Source organism: Scyliorhinus canicula, chromosome 15 (genome assembly GCF_902713615.1).
Source record: "Scyliorhinus canicula chromosome 15, sScyCan1.1, whole genome shotgun sequence".
NCBI classification, from domain to species: domain Eukaryota; kingdom Metazoa; phylum Chordata; class Chondrichthyes; order Carcharhiniformes; family Scyliorhinidae; genus Scyliorhinus; species Scyliorhinus canicula.
Window position 1 is genome coordinate 28,081,999 of NC_052160.1, and position 17,828 is coordinate 28,099,826.

Genomic DNA, 17,828 nt, shown 5'->3' on the forward strand with positions numbered 1-17,828 from the left:
ACACGGTGGCCTAGTGTTAGCACAGCTGCCTCACGGCGCTGAGGTCCCAGGTTCGATCCCGGCTCTGGGTCACTGTCCGTATGGAGTTTGCACATTCTCCCGGTGTCTGCGTGGGTTTCGCCCCCACAACCCAAAAATGTGCAGAGTTGGTGGATTGGCCACACTGAATTGCCCCTTAATTGGAAAAAATAATTGGGTAATCTAAATTTATTTAAAAAAAATTTAGAGTACCCAATTCACTATTTCCAATTAAGGGGAAATTTAGCATGGCCAATTCACCTACCCTGCACATCTTTGGGTTGTGGGGGCGAAACCGACGCCAACATGGGGAGAATGTGCACACGGACAGTGACCCAGAGCCGGGATCGAACCTGGGACCTTGGTGTTGTGACGCACCAGTGCGAACCACTGCGCCACCGTGCTGCCCTAGTGCCGGCAAGTCTGCAGTTTATGTTCAAACCAGCATAAACTAGCAAAGTTCTTCCCTGTAATTTGTGGATCATTCTGTTTGAATTATAGATACAGGCTACTTGCCTGAAAGAGACATGTCCATTAATCCTCAATGGATCAAAAAAGAGTGGCAAAATAAATAAGGGAATAAAGAGGAAGGACCCTGGTACTGTCTAAATTTCCACATGAATGGACAGGTACAAGGTCGCCTACCAGGTGATCTACAGTTTCAGTAGAGATGGGAGGTAGAGGAGGCAAAATTAAAAGCTGCAGAAGGACCAAGCCCAGCTTTGAAAGAGGCAATTATCAGCTTTACTAGTGAGACAGAGAGAGTAGGTAACCCTCCTCATTACCCCTACTCAATAAAGTAAAAAATAAAAGCTGTGCAACACAACAAAATTCCAGCTGGTGAGTGATCATTTATTTTAGGATTACAAGAAACCACAGACTGTGTTGATCGGCACAAGAAATATTTCCCCGAATCTGAAAGCAGATTGGACCTCGGTACGGCGCACACTTATCTGCTGCAATAAGTGTTGGCGCTGGGAGAACATGGGGAGTTTTTCTGTCCAATTTTCCCCACTTTGGCACTGAGGCCAACTGTGGCCCCTCCCCCAAGAGACAGTCACTAGTTCAGACCAAGGGGAGGAAATATGAGACTTCTGGACTGTACAACTCAGCTTACACAATTTGATAAGTTCATTTTGGCCCTGAAGACAAAGTCACATGGATAAAACTGAACAAATCATTAGCAGAAGGAAAGGGTCTTTTTCACCGCTACAGTATTTGTTAACGTCCACAGATAGTCGCTGCTGCAGTGGATTAAATATATATCATGTGTGGTGCTCATCGATACAAACGAGAAAGTCACAGGTTCACACGGTGTTAGATCAGGTATGCTACCATTTATCCCAGTCTCTCTGGTTTGGACAGGTTTCCCCACTCATTGTTGCTCTATTCCTGCCTGAAATCACTCGTGACCATCGGGATCAGGAACAGCAATGACTCACTTCCATGTTGAGCAGCCTGTTGACACCAGGTGGCCAGTCCCCAGGGGGTCACAGAGAAAGAGACACACCCCAACGAGAATCAGAAACAAAGATGGGGTGTATGTAGGTTCTCAGAGAGACTCTATGATTACAGATGACTGCATCGCCAAGTTAGAAAGTTAACAAGTCCGCAAGTGTGCATAGACACATTAGATGAGAGACTTTGAGACCATGATCCACTTTTCTATTGACAGTTTAACACTGGACTAAAGCCCCTTGAGCTAACTATTCTGTAAGTACAACCAAACATGGAGGATAAATCATTATGGGCTCAGACTTCTCTCACCCATGTCAGCCTCAAAGGAAATTAGTTTATCTTCCCCTCCCGTCCCTGGAATTGCTGGTGACGTGTCCTGTCCAAGGCCATCTCAGACGGTGTCTCACACCCCAGTTCGTGATCACGAGGAAGTGTCTTCTGCAGTTTACAGGTTTCTCCATTTATGGGTCTGGGCCTGTGCTCTGCAATTATTCTGCGAAAAGACCAAGTTTCTTCTTGAAGTTTTCCAGTAGCAGCAAGCTTTGCAAGGCTGACTTGCGGCAACCTTCATCTGGATCATTCTCAGCAACATCTGGCAAGAGAGTAACATCCTCAGGTTAGACTGCAGCGCTGGAAGTCAAACACTGCTGTAAACACGGAGAACTGGAGCACTCAGGGTACACCTCACACCCTAGGGGGTAAGGCACGCCGGGGAAATCCCAGCCATGAGTGCAGCAACTAATTCCCAAAGCTCATTTCATTGGGGACCTATAAAACAGCACTCAGCATGTTAGGCTTTCTATACTTCTCGCCAGTTGGATCCCTTCAGATCCTTTGATGAAGGGAAGCAAGTTCCCTCTTCCATATAATCAGCCTGTGTACCTGCAGAGAGATATGTCTAGATAATCCCCAACTCGAGGGACTCCCATCCCCCAGAGCAGCACCTGCCTAGTGCAGTTGCACAGCAATTCTATTCGGGCAGTTCAGCTTTAGGACATTGATTGAGGAAAAACCCACCCATACACATTCAGCAGGTGTGGCCTGGGCGCAGGCCATGTCCCTGAGCAGGAAGGTCAGTGTTTAATTTTCTGCATTCCCTGGAACTGTGTTGAGGACTCACCTGCAAGCCAGGATCTCATTTCCAGGAGTTCGTCTGGAACTTCGGTCAGGAGGATGTGACTAGGAACACTCAGTAATATCGAGGAGACAGCAAATAATGTGCCCTGGCGCACATACCTGAGAGAGTAACAAGAGAGACCTGAGAATGGGTTACATACCCTCCCAAATACTGGCAACTAAGCTGACAGCTCACAGCTCAAACCATCAGGACTTTGCTACAATGACCCATCTAACCTAGCCCACACACCAAAAACTGAATTCCCCCATTCTACTCAAGTGTGTTCAAAGCAGCCTCCAGCAGTAGTGACATACAGACTAGAGCTGGAGAGGCTCCTGGAGATGTGAGTCGGATATCATCAATGGATACAACCTCCCTTCGCACCCCCCCCCCCCCCCAATCCCGTCCCCTCACTCCATTGTTCCCTAGATCTCCACTGAGATCATGCACCATTGATCTCAAAATCCACCAGCGAGTAATGTCGGCCAAATGACTGTCCTGATTCGACATCATTCGAATGGCCACTGGAGGAGTGCTCATCCAGAGCAGTATTCGGACTGCCATGGGTCACATTGCTCACTATGTAGCTTGCACTCCTCGTCATTGCTCACACATGAACAATGGTGTTGGGTGAAGGAGAGCAGGGACTCGTGAGAAGGCGAGGTGAAAAAAGATCAGAGAAGACACTGAAGAGAGGCTACAGCAGCAAAACATGCAAAAGCACAATTACAGGAGAGAGAGGGTTTGCACCAAGGTAGCTAAGCAGTTACTTACGTGTCTTTGTGATACCGAACAGCCCAGGTGAAATCCAGCAGAGCTTTCCCCATGTGGATAGCAATCTAGGGGAGGATAAATTCACCAGTTACTCACATTGCTGATGCTCTACCACTCACATGAAAAAGGTCTTACAAAGTGCTTCTGTTTGAATGTTTGAACACAGTCCCATTAATCCTGCACCAAAACAGTCCAGAACTGTGCCCCACACTCACTCCTGTGGCAGTGCTTCACTCCTTGTCCCGCACAGCCCACCACCAGTATTCCCAGGTTCATCACTCACCGGGACATTCACTGAAAAGTACATCAGAATCGCCAGTGTGTGAATCAGACGTCCCATCATCAGAGGCTGTTCAGCCAGGAAGTCGAACGGTGACTGTGGCCTGAGGGGGAATAAAGCAGTGGTCAATGTAGCCTGGACGGGTAATGCATTGGGCTGTGTGGAAGGGGGTGTGGGGGAGATGAGAGAGGGATGGACATATAGCAGCGGCCAGTGTGGTCTGGGGTAGGGAGCTGCTAAAATAATGGTCAGTGTGGTCCAGGACCACAGCAGGACCGGAGAATCTGAGCTCAAAGTCAGAGACTTTCAGAGTCACAAACATGGGGAAAGTCCAAACCTGTAGGTCTTCATTGCAGGGCAATAACCTCGGCCTGTAATAGGTCCATATCTTCGGGTTCACAAGGAGCTGAGCCGGATTCTGATTGCGAGACCTGGGGCTGTTGTGGTCAGGGCTCTAGAGAGAACTCTGTTCAGTTTCACTGTCGGGGTCTCTCCGTCCTCCTCCATTTCTAGCCACGTTTTCGCTCACTCTCTGCTTTGCTAGCTTGGCATTAATAGGGCGGCATGGTAGCACAGTGGTTAGCACTGTTGCTTCACAGTGCCAGGGTCCCAAATTCGATTCCCGGCTTAGGTCACTGACTGTGCGGAGTCTGCACGTTCTCTGTGTGTCTGCATGGGTTTCCTCCGGGTGCTCCGGTTTCCTCCCACAAGTCCTGAAAGACGTGCTGTTAGGTGAATAGGACATTCTGAATTCTCCCTCAGTGTACCCAAACAGGCGCCGGAATGTGGTGACTAGGCGTTTTTCACAGTAACTTCATTGCGGTGTTAATGTAAACCTACTTGTGACACTAATAAAGATTATTATTACCCTGAGATCCTGTATGTTTCAGGCACATGTGGTTTTTCATGTTGTGTGAAATGGAACGACCTGAGTGTGGGAGGGAACTGTCGTTTCCCCTTAATGCGACTGATGAGTTTGAGGATTGTGATTGGAGGTAATCAATTAGAAAAAAGAAAATGAAGGGGCAGCACAGGTTTGATCCCGGCTCTGTGTCACTGCCTGTGTGGAGTTTGCACATTCTCCAATGTTTGTGTGGGTTTCGCCCTCACAACCCAAAGATGTGCAGGGTAGGTGGATTGGCCGCACTAAATTGCCCCTTATTTGGAAAGAAAGAATTGGGTAATCAAAATTTTTTTTTAAATGATGACCATAAATGTTTGTGAAAATTGTCAGACACATATAATTCTGATTTTGAAGCTACATTTCTGTTTTCAAACCTTTACATTGAGTTTAAAAGCTATTTTCAAAAACAAAGTTGGGCAGACAACATGGCATCTTTCAACTCAAACCTCGTCACTTTCATTTCTCTAAAGCTGGCTATGAAGAGTCACTAAAAATGCAAAGTCCCCTCTGGGGTGGTCCACTGAATTTTCTAAAAGATGTGAAAAAGTATTTTACTTCTTTGGGAACAGGAGACAGGAAGGGTCTTCAAATGTTCTCAATGTAATTAGCTCCTTGCCTGGTGTTTGGACATTCTGAATTCTCCCTCAGCGTTCCCGAACAGGCATCGGAGTGTGGCGACTAAGGGATTTTCACAGTAACTTCATTGCAGTGTTAATGGAGGCCTATTTGTGACACTAATAATGATTCCTTGAAAATTTATATGGCAATCATTTTAAATATTTGAACTCTTTAAAGTCTGGAGGGAAACAGCCATTTTCTGTTCAGAGCCCCCATGAAGAACTCTTTAGGAGACATCATCAGGAGGGGTTTGCACTTGGCCACCAGAAGTCCCCAAAAGAGGAAGGTATTAAGAAATTGATGACTGTTCATGCAAAAGTATCAAGGCAATTTTGCAAGTCCCTTAACTGCAGAACTAATGAGGAATAAGAATTCTTCTCTATCCCAAAAATCTGCTTGACCTGCTGAGTCCTTCTGAAAAAGGCAAACGAGTCGATTGCAGAAGCCATCGCAGCTGCTGAACCAAACTTAAAATTTCAACTCCTTCAATTTGAAAAGACGGCAATTGAAGCAATGCGCCCACAACGATATCTCAGAGACTGACTTGAAATCTCAGCTTTAAATATCTTTTTTCCTTTATCTGCTTTTGATCTTTGTATCTGTATTTTATTTAATAGCTTTATCACTTTTACCTACGTAACTTTCAGTAACATTTTTGAAATAAACTAACCTTTATCTTGTCATGACACCCTGGGCTAGTGCATGGTCAATTCCAGCCCTACTTGGGAGAAATTAGGTTTATTTAAAATACCCAAGATTCTTCGTTGAACCCAATCAACTAAAGTCACCAGTTTTGGAACTTTAAAACGTAAGTAACTTTTTATTATGTACAGTGGACAGGGGTGGCATCATGATGCCTCATGGAGCTGAGGGCCCGCGTTTGATTCCAGCCCAGCTCATTGCCCATGTGGAGTTTGCACATTCTCCCTGCGTCTGCGGGGGTCTCACCCCCACAACCCAAAATGTGCAGGGTAGGTGAATTGGCCACGCTAAATTACCCTTAATTGGAATAATTAAACGGACAGAAAATGTAATTGACTATCTACTACCCCTTTCTCAAACCTCTCTTCTTAACTTGCCCCACTCTATATATACACACACACACACACAGAGGGGAAAGGGTGGTGGAAAGGGAAAGAAAATAAAAATAAAAGGATAAGGATTTTTGATGCATTGTGATGACTTCCAATCAATGTCTTTATGAAGCTCAGGGTTTGTTTTGGTACTTCGTCCTTCTAGCCTGGAGATGGTATGCTCTGGCAAGGTTGTCTATTTTCCCTGCAAGCACTCACTGCATTCAGAACAAAGAGCAGTTCTTTCACTTCAGCAAGCAGGAGCGAGAGAGAGAGTGAGAGAGAGCAAAAGAGAGAAAGAGGGAGAGGGAAAGATTCTTTTGCTTCCAATGTCTAAACACTTCTCTCAGAAAGCATCATGCAGTTCCAATCACTGACCATTGTCAGGCAGAACCTACCTCGGGTGACTGTCTGTGTGGAGTTTGCACGTTCTCCCCGCGTCTGAGTGTGTTTCCTCCAGGTGCGGGTTGGGTGGATTGGCCATGATAAATTGCCCCTTAGTGTCCAAAAAGGTTAGGTGGTGTTACAGAGATAGGGTGGGTGAATGGGCTTAGGTAGGGTGTTCTTTCGAAGGGTTGGTGCAGACTTGATGGGCTCCTTCTGCACTGTAGGGATTCTATGACCAGCCCACCGGTTGCAGTTAACCAATTAAACCAATTCCCTCCAAAGCTGGATCCTAAGATTCACGTGGTGCCAAAGAGTCTGGCTTCTCCCTTCCAAAAGACAAACCTTTCCAGTGACCTGGCAAGTCGCTGCTTCAACTTTGAATCTTCTGATTGTGGGTCCATGGACCAAAATAATAAAAGTAAAACAAAAGAAATAGGAACAAAGGAAATAAACAGGAAGAACTCTTACAATCTTGTTTAAGGCTAAAGCTTGTTTGCCAGATTATTTTTTTAATTGAACCCTCATAAACTGAAAGGGAGCTACATACACACACATACACATTCTTAGCTCAGGAACCACTTTTTTTATATATATAAATTTAGATTACCCAATTATTTTTTTTCCCCAATTAAGGGACAATTTAGCATGGCCAATCCACCTATCCTGCACATCTTTGGGTTGTGAGGGTGAAACCCACGCAGACATGGGGAGAATGTGCAAACTCCACACCGACAGTGACCCGGAGCCGAGAGCGAACCTGGGTCCTCAGCGCCGCAGTCCCAAGCTCAGGAACCACTTTGAGGAAACATCTTTTAATTGGGCGTGACGAGATTGACAGATTGTTATTGAAAGATATTACCTGTCGTAATTCCCGATTAGGGGAAAGAAGAAATGTCCGGCTACTGGGCCCAGCCTGTTGGGAACAGCCTTGGCTTCTGGTCTCGATGTTCCCTGACAAAGAGGAACAATCAAATCATCAGTAAACACACCAAACAGGAGACCGTCAAACATGCCCTCAGAACAAAAGATAGACCGATAGGCAGCGAGACAGACAGGAAGACAGGGTGTGCGGGAGAGACGGGAAGTGCACGGGGAAAAGCGGGATGCGCGTGGGAGAGGCGGTGAGCGCGGGGGAGAGACGGAGCGCGAGAGAGCGGGGGAGAGACGGAGCGCGAGAGAGCGGGGGAGAGACGGAGCGCGAGAGAGCGGGGGAGAGACGGAGCGCGAGAGAGCGGGGGAGAGACGGAGCGCGAGAGAGCGGGGGAGAGACGGAGCGGGGGAGAGACGGAGCGGGGGAGAGACGGAGCGGGGGAGAGACGGAGCGGGGGAGAGACGGAGCGGGGGAGAGACGGAGCGGGGGAGAGACGGAGCGGGAGAGAGACGGAGCGGGGGAGAGACGGAGCGGGGGAGAGACGGAGCGGGGGAGAGACGGAGCGGGGGAGAGACGGAGCGGGGGAGAGACGGAGCGCGGGAGAGACGGAGCGGGGGAGAGACGGAGCGGGGGCGAGACGGAGCGGGGGAGAGACGGAGCGGGGGAGAGACGGAGCGGGGAGAGACGGAGCGGGGGAGAGACGGAGCGGGGGAGAGACGGAGCGGGGGAGAGACGGAGCGGGGGAGAGACGGAGCGGGGGAGAGACGGAGCGGGGGAGAGACGGAGCGGGGGAGAGACGGAGCGGGGGAGAGACGGAGCGCGAGAGAGCGGGAGAGACGGAGCGCGAGAGAGCGGGAGAGACGGAGCGCGAGAGAGCGGGAGAGACGGAGCGCGAGAGAGCGGGAGAGACGGAGCGCGAGAGAGCGGGAGAGACGGAGCGCGAGAGAGCGGGAGAGACGGAGCGCGAGAGAGCGGGAGAGACGGAGCGCGAGAGAGCGGGAGAGACGGAGCGCGAGAGAGCGGGAGAGACGGAGCGCGAGAGAGCGGGAGAGACGGAGCGCGAGAGAGCGGGAGAGACGGAGCGCGAGAGAGCGGGAGAGACGGAGCGCGAGAGAGCGGGAGAGACGGAGCGCGAGAGAGCGGGAGAGACGGAGCGCGAGAGAGCGGGAGAGACGGAGCGCGAGAGAGCGGGAGAGACGGAGCGCGAGAGAGCGGGAGAGACGGAGCGCGAGAGAGCGGGAGAGACGGAGCGCGAGAGAGCGGGAGAGACGGAGCGCGAGAGAGCGGGAGAGACGGAGCGCGAGAGAGCGGGAGAGACGGAGCGCGAGAGAGCGGGAGAGACGGAGCGCGAGAGAGCGGGAGAGACGGAGCGCGAGAGAGCGGGAGAGACGGAGCGCGAGAGAGCGGGAGAGACGAGCGGGAGAGAGCGGGAGAGACGGAGCGCGAGAGAGCGGGAGAGACGGAGCGCGAGAGAGCGGGAGAGACGGAGCGCGAGAGAGCGGGAGAGACGGAGCGCGAGAGAGCGGGAGAGACGGAGCGCGAGAGAGCGGGAGAGACGGAGCGCGAGAGAGCGGGAGAGACGGAGCGCGAGAGAGCGGGAGAGACGGAGCGCGAGAGAGCGGGAGAGACGGAGCGCGAGAGAGCGGGAGAGACGGAGCGCGAGAGAGCGGGAGAGACGGAGCGCGAGAGAGCGGGAGAGACGGAGCGCGAGAGAGCGGGAGAGACGGAGCGCGAGAGAGCGGGAGAGACGGAGCGCGAGAGAGCGGGAGACACGGAGCGCGAGAGAGCGGGAGACACGGAGCGCAAGGGACAGAGCGCGAGAGAGCGGGAGAGACGGAGTGTGAGAGTGCGGGAGAGACGGAGTGCGAGAGAGCAGGAGACACGGAGCGCGAGAGAGCGGGAGAGACAGAGCGCGAGAGAGCGGGAGAGACGGAGCGTGAGAGAGCGGGAGAGACGGAGCGCGAGAGAGCGGGAGAGACGGAGCGCGAGAGAGCGGGAGAGACGGAGCGCGAGAGAGCGGAAGAGACGGAGCACGAGAGAGCGGAAGAGACGGAGCACGAGAGAGCGGAAGAGACGGAGCACGAGAGAGCGGAAGAGACGGAGCACGAGAGAGCGGAAGAGACGGAGCACGAGAGAGCGGAAGAGACGGAGCACGAGAGAGCGGAAGAGACGGAGCACGAGAGAGCGGAAGAGACGGAGCACGAGAGAGCGGAAGAGACGGAGCACGAGAGAGCGGAAGAGACGGAGCACGAGAGGCAGAGCGCAAATCTTTGGGTTTTGGGGGCGAAACCCACAAAGACACAGGGAGAATGTGGAAAGTCCACACAGACAGTGACCCGGGGCCGGGATTGAACCTAAGTCCTCAGCACAGTCGGCACCAGTGTGAACCACTGCGCCACCGTGTCGCCCGAGACAGAGGAAGAGATAGAAAAGAGACAAAGAGAGGGAGAAGGTGGCAGAGATAGACAGACTGATCCAGAAAGTGAGAGAGAGGGACAAAGAAAGACTGAGTGAGACAGCTATACATGAGTGAAAGTAAAACAGGAACATGGAATGTGTAACTGATAGATTGAGAAATAAACAAGACATGGATGTAGTTTTTGTATTTATGAGGAGAGAGATAGAGGGGTGTGGTTGGGGAACCGACAGAGACAGGCAGTAAGCAACCTCCTGTTACCTGAACCAACTAATGCCTGACTGACCTAATTCTGTGAGGTCTTTACTCTCTCTGATCTCAGATGCCCTACAAGTTTGTCACATCCCATTGTTATGGGCCAGGGTTCAGAAACTCCAAAGTATATTATGGAGTTCACCTGACCTATAACATTTTATGTTGAATTTGGCTAGGATGAGCACAAGAGCCTTCACTTGGAGTTAGTCAACAGTCTTCCTGGACACTTTAATCAAAATAAAGTTTATTCTAAAAACTTAGTTAACATTTATAGATAACCAAACAGTAAGAATTTTTATCAATTACGAACATAAAGATACCCCACAGCTACAGTAATCTAGTATAACACTTTTTCCTACAAATTTAGAGTACCCAATTAATTTTTTCCAATTAAGGGGCAATTTAGCGAGACCAATCCACCTACCCTGCACATCTTTGGGTTGTGGGGGAGAAACCCACGCAAACACGGGGAGAATATGCAAACTCCACATGGACAATGACCCAGAGCCGGGTTTGAACCTGGGACCTCGGCGCCATGAGGCAGCACTGCCCCACCGTGCTCCCAAATCTGTGTACAACACTTAATGAATTCCGCCTTAACTGTTTCAATTCAACAACAAAATCCCATAAACCAAAAACTCCTTTCCAAGGGTGTGATATAGCACTCCGCATTGTCATTTGAATAAGACTGGCCACCACCAAGGTGATTTTTACTGGAACAGATATTTTAAATGAAACTAGAGAGAGACAGGCCAAAATACCACTTTTTCCTGTCTGAGTCCACAGCAGTCAAATGTGAAAGCGAAATCAGAAACAGCTCACAGAGCCACAGCCCAGCTTCACCTTCACAATGACATCACTGAAGCCATGTGACAAGACAAAAAAACTTTCTTAAAGGGGCACTCCCATGACATCATATAGTAACCCCATTAACCTTTCCCAACAGGCTTGCTGCTAAATGCACCCAGTCAGTTTGTCACCAAGACACTGCTGCTCATCCACCTCTGGCTCTGACTCCCCCAATGCCCAGCCCTCACCCAGCTTCAGCCCATGCAAGCAACCCGACCCTTCCCCCAAGCCAGCTCTGCTCTTACTTTGGCAAAGCGACGGGTCTTGTTTTCTATCCTTTCCTCAATTATTTTCTTCCACTGCTGACTGGGGTTGTGCGGATCAGAGGCCTCTCGCAGGAGCTGAATGGAAGGAGTCTCATTGGCTGCTCTTCGGCTGCTGTCAGGCTGGGATAATTCCTGGGCAGTCAGTGCCAAAACCTGGGCAAACACAAAGCAGAAAGATGGTGGAACCAGGAGGAAGTTTCTGACAATGTAGGAAATTACTTTTAAACAGGAACTGGTGATGGAAGACGGTAAACACTCACATCCAGGATGTCCAGCCGTTGAGCGAGGCTATAATTCACAGCGTAGAACTCGGCGGTGAGATACTGAGTGACCTGCAATACAGGTAAAGATGGTGAAGGTCTCCCTCCATACTGGGGGGGGGGGGGGGGGGGGGGGGGGGGGTGCAGTCTAACTCTGCACAAACACCCAGTCACTGCTGATGTCTGGCAGGGAATGAGTGGGAGGCTGATAGGAAAGATGCTGGATCAGTATAAAGGCCGGGGGGGGGGAAAGAGTGTTGGACTCTGAAGCCTGGGGAGGGAGTGTGCACACAGAGAGCAGGATGAGTTGGAGGATCCAGGGGCTGGGAGTCAAATGGATGGTCAGCGGGCAGAACCCATGTGGAGGCTCAGGGACCACACGGAAGATCAGGTGAGGGAGGAGGATCTGCCGGGAGGGTGGGGGGTGGGTTCCATGCCAAGGGTCAATGGCGGCAGGAGCCAGGTGATGGGCAGGGTCCACATGGGGGATTGGGAGGGGGGTGGGGGTCAGAAGGGAGCTAGGGGCCAGGAGGAAGGCACCGGGCAGTGGGAGGAGATAGAGTGGGGAGCCGGTGGGCTAGTAGGAAGACCTTGCTTTAGTCAAGTTGGTTCTATGGAGAATACAGATTGTGGGTAAGTGGATAGTGCAGCTCCTATTCCAGGTGGTGAGGTTGATCTGGTAAGCAGAGATAGCTCATAAATCCACCGGCGGCAAAGGCCCAGGAAGCAACTGGCCACCAGACGGCCCGGAAAAGTGCTGCGTCCACCGGCGGAGTGAAGAAATCTCATCGCTACAGGCCAGGCTACAGTCGCTCTCCGAGAAATTCAGCGATACCAGAATTCCACAGAGCCGCTTATTCGTAAACTGCCCTTCCAGCGTCTGGTGAGGGAAATTGCCCAGGACTTCAAAACTGACTTGAGCTTTCAGAGTGCTGCAATTGGAGCTTTACAGGAAGCCAGAGAGGCCTACTTGGTTGACCTGTTTGAGAACACCAACCTATGTGTCATCCATGCCAAAAGAGTGACCATTATGCCCAAAGGCATACAGCTGGCACGGCGGATCCAGGGTAACGTGCTTAAAACTCTTCGCTTTTTGACATTTTCTCCAAACTATTTTGAAGAGACATTTTTTTTTTTTTTTTTTTCTTCTTTTTTTAAAAAATTTAGATTACCCAATTATTTTTTCCAATTAAGGGGCAATTTAGCGTGGCCAATCCACCTACTCTGCACATTTTTGGGTTGTGGGGGCGAAACCCACGCAGACACGGGGAGAATATGCAAACTCCACACGGACAGTGACCCGAGCCGGGATCGAACCTGGGACCTCAGCGCCGTGAGGCGGTTGTGCTAACCACTAGGCCACCGTGCTGCCCTTTGAAGAGACATTTAAACAATTTTGAAAACATTATTGGATTGTAAACTTTTCTAAAAAATGTTTGAGTACCCAATTCATTTTTTCCAATTAAGGGGCAATTTAGCATGGCCAATCCGCCTAGACTGCACATCTTTGGGTTGTGGAGGTGAAACCCACGCAAACACGGGGAGAATGTGCAAAATCCACATGGACAATGACCCAGAGCCGGGATCGAACCAGGGACCTCGGCGCCGTGAGACTGCAGTGCTAACCACTTTGCCACCATGCTGCCCTATTGGACTGTAAACTTGGCTTCTTATGAAAGCTGGGCCTTTCTTTGTATTTTTTGTTAGTCTTGAGTATTGATTGTGACTTTAGTGTGGAAGTAGCAAAACATTTTGTAAACCTTCTTTCAAACTCTTGGCTCAGGTTGCACAATAAAACATTTGTATCTTTTTTCTGTGCTACCTCCTGATTTTATGGTCTTAAGTTGACTCTTATCTTGCCTGCAATGGGGTGGGGGCGGGGAAAGAATAGTAAGTATTTCCTTTGCATTGTGCTGATTTTCAATGGGGTTGTAAATAAAACCCTTTCACTACCTCAAAGAAATGATTGTGGGCAAGTGATGACATTACACATTAATTAACTGTTCGGTTATACCTGTCCCCAGAATGGATGGATCATTTTGTTTCTTCAGCAGCTTCCTCTGTACTTACGGGAATTATGTCTGTAACGGTGATTGCCACCAGCCCTCGCTGTCGCAGCCCTATGAACCCTGAAATGTTAAACTTGTCCTCAAGGTGGAGAAGTACCTGTGCAAACTGCACACTGACCTGTGAAATAAAATAACAAATAACTTTAGCACCCCACTCAGAAACGTGACCGACACAAATTGAGCCCATTTGTAAATCCGGCGATCAAGCACAGAAAATCCCATAATTATATCAAGAAACAAAGTGATGGATGTTGACTAGGATATCAGATCACTCTGCTCTTCAAACAGTGCCGGGTAACTCCCCCATCAACCATCACAAGAGGCAAACAGGGTCACAGCTTCAGGCACCCTCCAACTCTGCACTCTGACAGTGCAGCACTCCCTCGGTACTGCCCTTCCCAATAGTGCAGCACTCCCTCGGTACTGCGCCTCCCGACCACGCAGCACTCCCTCAGCACTGCATCTCTGACAGTGCAGCACTCCCTCAGTACTGCATCTCTTGACAGTGCAGCACTCCCTCAGCACTGCATCTCTGACAGTGCAGCACTCCCTCAGCACTGCATCTCTTGACAGTGCAGCACTCCCTCAGCACTGCATCTCTGACAGTGCAGCACTCCCTCAGTACTGCATCTCTTGCGAGTGCAGCACTCCCTCAGTACTGTGTCTCCCGACAGTGCAGCACTCCCTCAGTACTGACCCTCTGACAGTGCAGCACTCCCTCAGTACTGCATCTCTTGCGAGTGCAGCACTCCCTCGGTACTGCGCCTCCCGACCACGCAGCACTCCCTCAGTACTGCATCTCTTGACAGTGCAGCACTCCCTCAGTACTGCATCTCTTGCGAGTGCAGCACTCCCTCAGTACTGTGTCTCCCGACAGTGCAGCACTGCACCTCCCGACAGTATGCAGCACTCCCACAGTACTGACCCTCTGACAGTGCAGCACTCCCTCAGTACTGACCCTCTGACAGTGCAGCACTCCCTCAGTACTGCATCTCTTGACAGTGCAGCACTCCCTCAGTACTGACCCTCTGACAGTGCAGCACTCCCTCAGTACTGAGTCTCCCGACAGTGCAGCACTGTACCTCCCGACAGTATGCAGCACTCCCTCCGTACTGACCCTCGGACAGTGCAGCACTCCCTCAGTACTGACCCTCTGACAGTGCAGCACTCCCTCAGTACTGACCCTCTGACAGTGCAGCACTCCCTCAGTACTGACCCACTGACAGTGCAGCACTCCCTCAGTACTGCGCCTCCCGACAGTGCAGCACTCCCTCAGTACTGCGCCTCCCGACAGTGCAGCACTGCACCTCCCGACAGTATGCAGCACTCCCTCAGTACTGCGCCTCCCGACAGTGCAGCACTCCCTCAGTACTGCAGCTCTGACAGTGTGGTGCTCCGTAAGTACTGACCCTGGAACAATGTGGTGGCCTCCAACGTCCCCTCTGACAGTGCACTATTCCTGCAATAGATGCCCTGGAAAAGTGCTCCCATTGTCAGCCTGGTGTAGTTCGGCCACACAACCTTCTAAACCAAGCTGCATATCAGTGAAAAGTACAGCTCCTGCATGTCACAATCATAATCCTTCATTGACAAAGCTGACAGCAAACCCTCATCCTCACTCCGCTACCTCAGTCTCCCCCTCCCCTGCACACTCCGTGCTCCTCACCTCTACCCCTCACCTCTCTACTTGCAGTTGGATTTTTTCTAATCAAGTCTTCCACAATCTTCAAAGTGGTTTCAATTTGCTCTGGGTGTGCAGATGCCCTCAGGACTGTAAAGCAATCAGAAATCCAGAAATCAGTAAGTGGGCAAAGTGAGTGAGTCAGAGGTGAAGGAGACAAACATGCTGCTCTCTGCAAAAACCTTCCAAACACTAAATCAATAACATGAAGAATGAGGGGCTGGATTATCCACTGCCCAGAGTGGGTCCCCGAGGCAGCGACATCAAGGTTCACGCTTATTAACGGGCTGGACACCATATTCTCCAAGTTCACGTGATTCTCCAGTCCTCTGGGTTGGGATTCACATAGGGCGCAAATTCAGGCAGGTATTTACAAACGTGGCCCTGACGCAATGGGCTAAGGGGGTAATTCTTTTAAGGAACTGCCCCAAAGTCCACCGGAGGGCCACCATGCCCCCCACAATTCAAACCCTGCTGACACCAGTCCCACCAATGCACCCCCACCATCAGAGGCCCCCCACCATCAGAGGCCCCCCAAGAGAGAGGCCCCCCACCAGGGACCCCCCCTATTGAGAGACACCCCCTCTAGAGACCCCCCAATAACAGAGACCCTCCCCCCCCCCCCATAAGAGAGACCCCTATCTGGAAGCTCATTATAAGAGAGACCCCTGTCTGGATGCACCCCCCCCCCCTCACAAAAGCTACCCCTGATTGGAAGCTGGACAGCAGCCCAGACAGAGGCAGTGATAAAATCTCACTACCTCTTTTATTGCCAGAAAGCACTTAACTGTCTTTGTTGTGGTCCAGGAGCTGTCATAGATATTTATAAACATTGAGGTTAATTTCACAGCTGACTACTTGAAAGCCACTTAAGCCTGAAGGGAGGTGAATTAAACAATACAGACAGCTGTGTGTGTGTGGAAACTGTGGCCTTGTAAAAGCAATTTCACATAGATATGAAAGAGTGGCAGATCAAAGATCTGAGAGGGTTTAAACCCAGCTGACTCGTTTTCTCATTTCAGGAATGTACAGGTGCATCACGGGGCAGCACGGCAGCATAGTGGTTAGCACAACTGCTTCACAGCTCCAGGGCCCCAGGTTCGATTGTCGGCTGGGTCACTGTCTGTGCGGAGTCTTCACGTCTCTCCGTGGGTTTCCTCCGGGTGCTCCGGTTTCCACCCACAGTCCAAAGATGTGCAGGTTAGGTGGATTGGCCATGCTAAATTGCCCTTAATGTCCAAAAAGGTTAAGTGGGGGTTGCTGGGTTACGGGGATAGGGTAGATATGTTGGCTTGAGTAGGTTGCTCTTTGTAAGGGCCGGTGCAGACTCGATGGGCCGAATGGCTTCCTTCTGTACTGTAAATTCTATGAAAGGTGCTACTTCCTCTGCCTGAGCCAGCAGATGTATTGCAGACATGAGTTTAAAGCAGTGATATTTTTCATTGCCTCTGTTTGGACTACTCCCTAGCTTCTTATGAGAGGGGGGGGGGGCTTCCAGGCAGGGTTCTCTAATTGGGGGGGTCTCTGGTGGGGGTCTCTGTAATTGGGGGATCTCTGGTGGGACTGTCTGTAATGGGGGGTCTCACTGGGGTGGGTCCCTCTCATAGGGGGTTCTGTGGGAGGGGGCCAGATCAACCTTGTCCTGTGCCTCTCATGGGGGTGGGTCTCTCTCATGGGGGGGGGGGGGGGGGAGGGAGGATCTGTGGGAGGGGGTCAGGTCACCCAGAAAATCCCGGCGGGGCAAGAACTGCATTGTGGGGGATGGGGGAGCCAGCCGCCAGACCTCGCTCTCCAGCTGCCATTTGATTTGCAAGGGAAACCCTTTCATGCATAAATTTGTATGGCATGGGATGGTGAATCGCGTCCGGATTTGCAATCCCAGCGCGCAGGCAGTTGCGATTCATCTTTGGTTGGAGAACATAGTTTCCCAAATGGAGGATTCGGTCCTGTCCTCATGAATGGCAGGAGGGACCAAGCCTTGTCCGACAGGTCACTCACACACTCATGTTGACTGACCACTCAATGGCCCAACCTCCACTTCACATACTGACTGGTCACTCAGTGACTACCCACACTGACCAGCCACTCAGTGCTCCCCTACCACTAACCAGTTACTCAGTGCCCAACACACAAGGACCAGGCACCAGGTTACCTTCCACACAGTCACTGACGTAGGCTGGGGCTTGACTCCTCTGTAGTTCAGTGTCAATCGACAGGTCATAGGGAATCAGTTCATCATCACTGTGAATAAAAAGAGAGGAGTGAGCAATTGAAGTGAGAGGCTGGAGAGAATGGGGAGGGGGGGGGTATGCGAAAGTGCAAGGGGGGCAAGAGGACAAGAGAGTGAGTGAAATTGGGAGCAAATGAGAGAGATCGGGAGCATGGGTGAATGAGCGAGAGAGGGAGAGATAGAGAGACCCATTCAACTGAAAGACAGTACAAAACTCCTTCAGCATGTTACTCATCCTGGAACATAGCCTGTGTCCACAATGTTTTGCCACAGCAGGTCAGAGTGCAAGTCACTGTACAAGC

General features: G+C 50.9%; 1 protein-coding gene across 6 annotated transcripts in view; it reads right to left on the reverse strand.

Moving 5' to 3' along the window:
- Positions 1–849: 849 nt before the first annotated feature.
- telo2 (TEL2, telomere maintenance 2, homolog (S. cerevisiae)) overlaps positions 850–17,828 on the reverse strand; it is a 31,789-nt gene continuing 14,810 nt past the window's right edge. For all 6 annotated transcript variants that reach the window (XM_038820205.1, XM_038820200.1, XM_038820202.1 and 3 more), the window contains exons 12-21: positions 17,449–17,537; positions 15,295–15,386; positions 13,617–13,733; positions 11,547–11,618; positions 11,266–11,439; positions 7,489–7,580; positions 3,651–3,750; positions 3,368–3,432; positions 2,597–2,712; positions 850–2,068 (exon numbers count right to left, since the gene is read on the reverse strand). In XM_038820205.1, the coding sequence (XP_038676133.1) occupies positions 1,965–2,068; positions 2,597–2,712; positions 3,368–3,432; positions 3,651–3,750; positions 7,489–7,580; positions 11,266–11,439; positions 11,547–11,618; positions 13,617–13,733; positions 15,295–15,386; positions 17,449–17,537 (1,021 nt within the window). In that variant the 3' untranslated portion in view covers positions 850–1,964. The remainder of the gene's footprint in view (positions 2,069–2,596; positions 2,713–3,367; positions 3,433–3,650; positions 3,751–7,488; positions 7,581–11,265; positions 11,440–11,546; positions 11,619–13,616; positions 13,734–15,294; positions 15,387–17,448; positions 17,538–17,828) is intronic.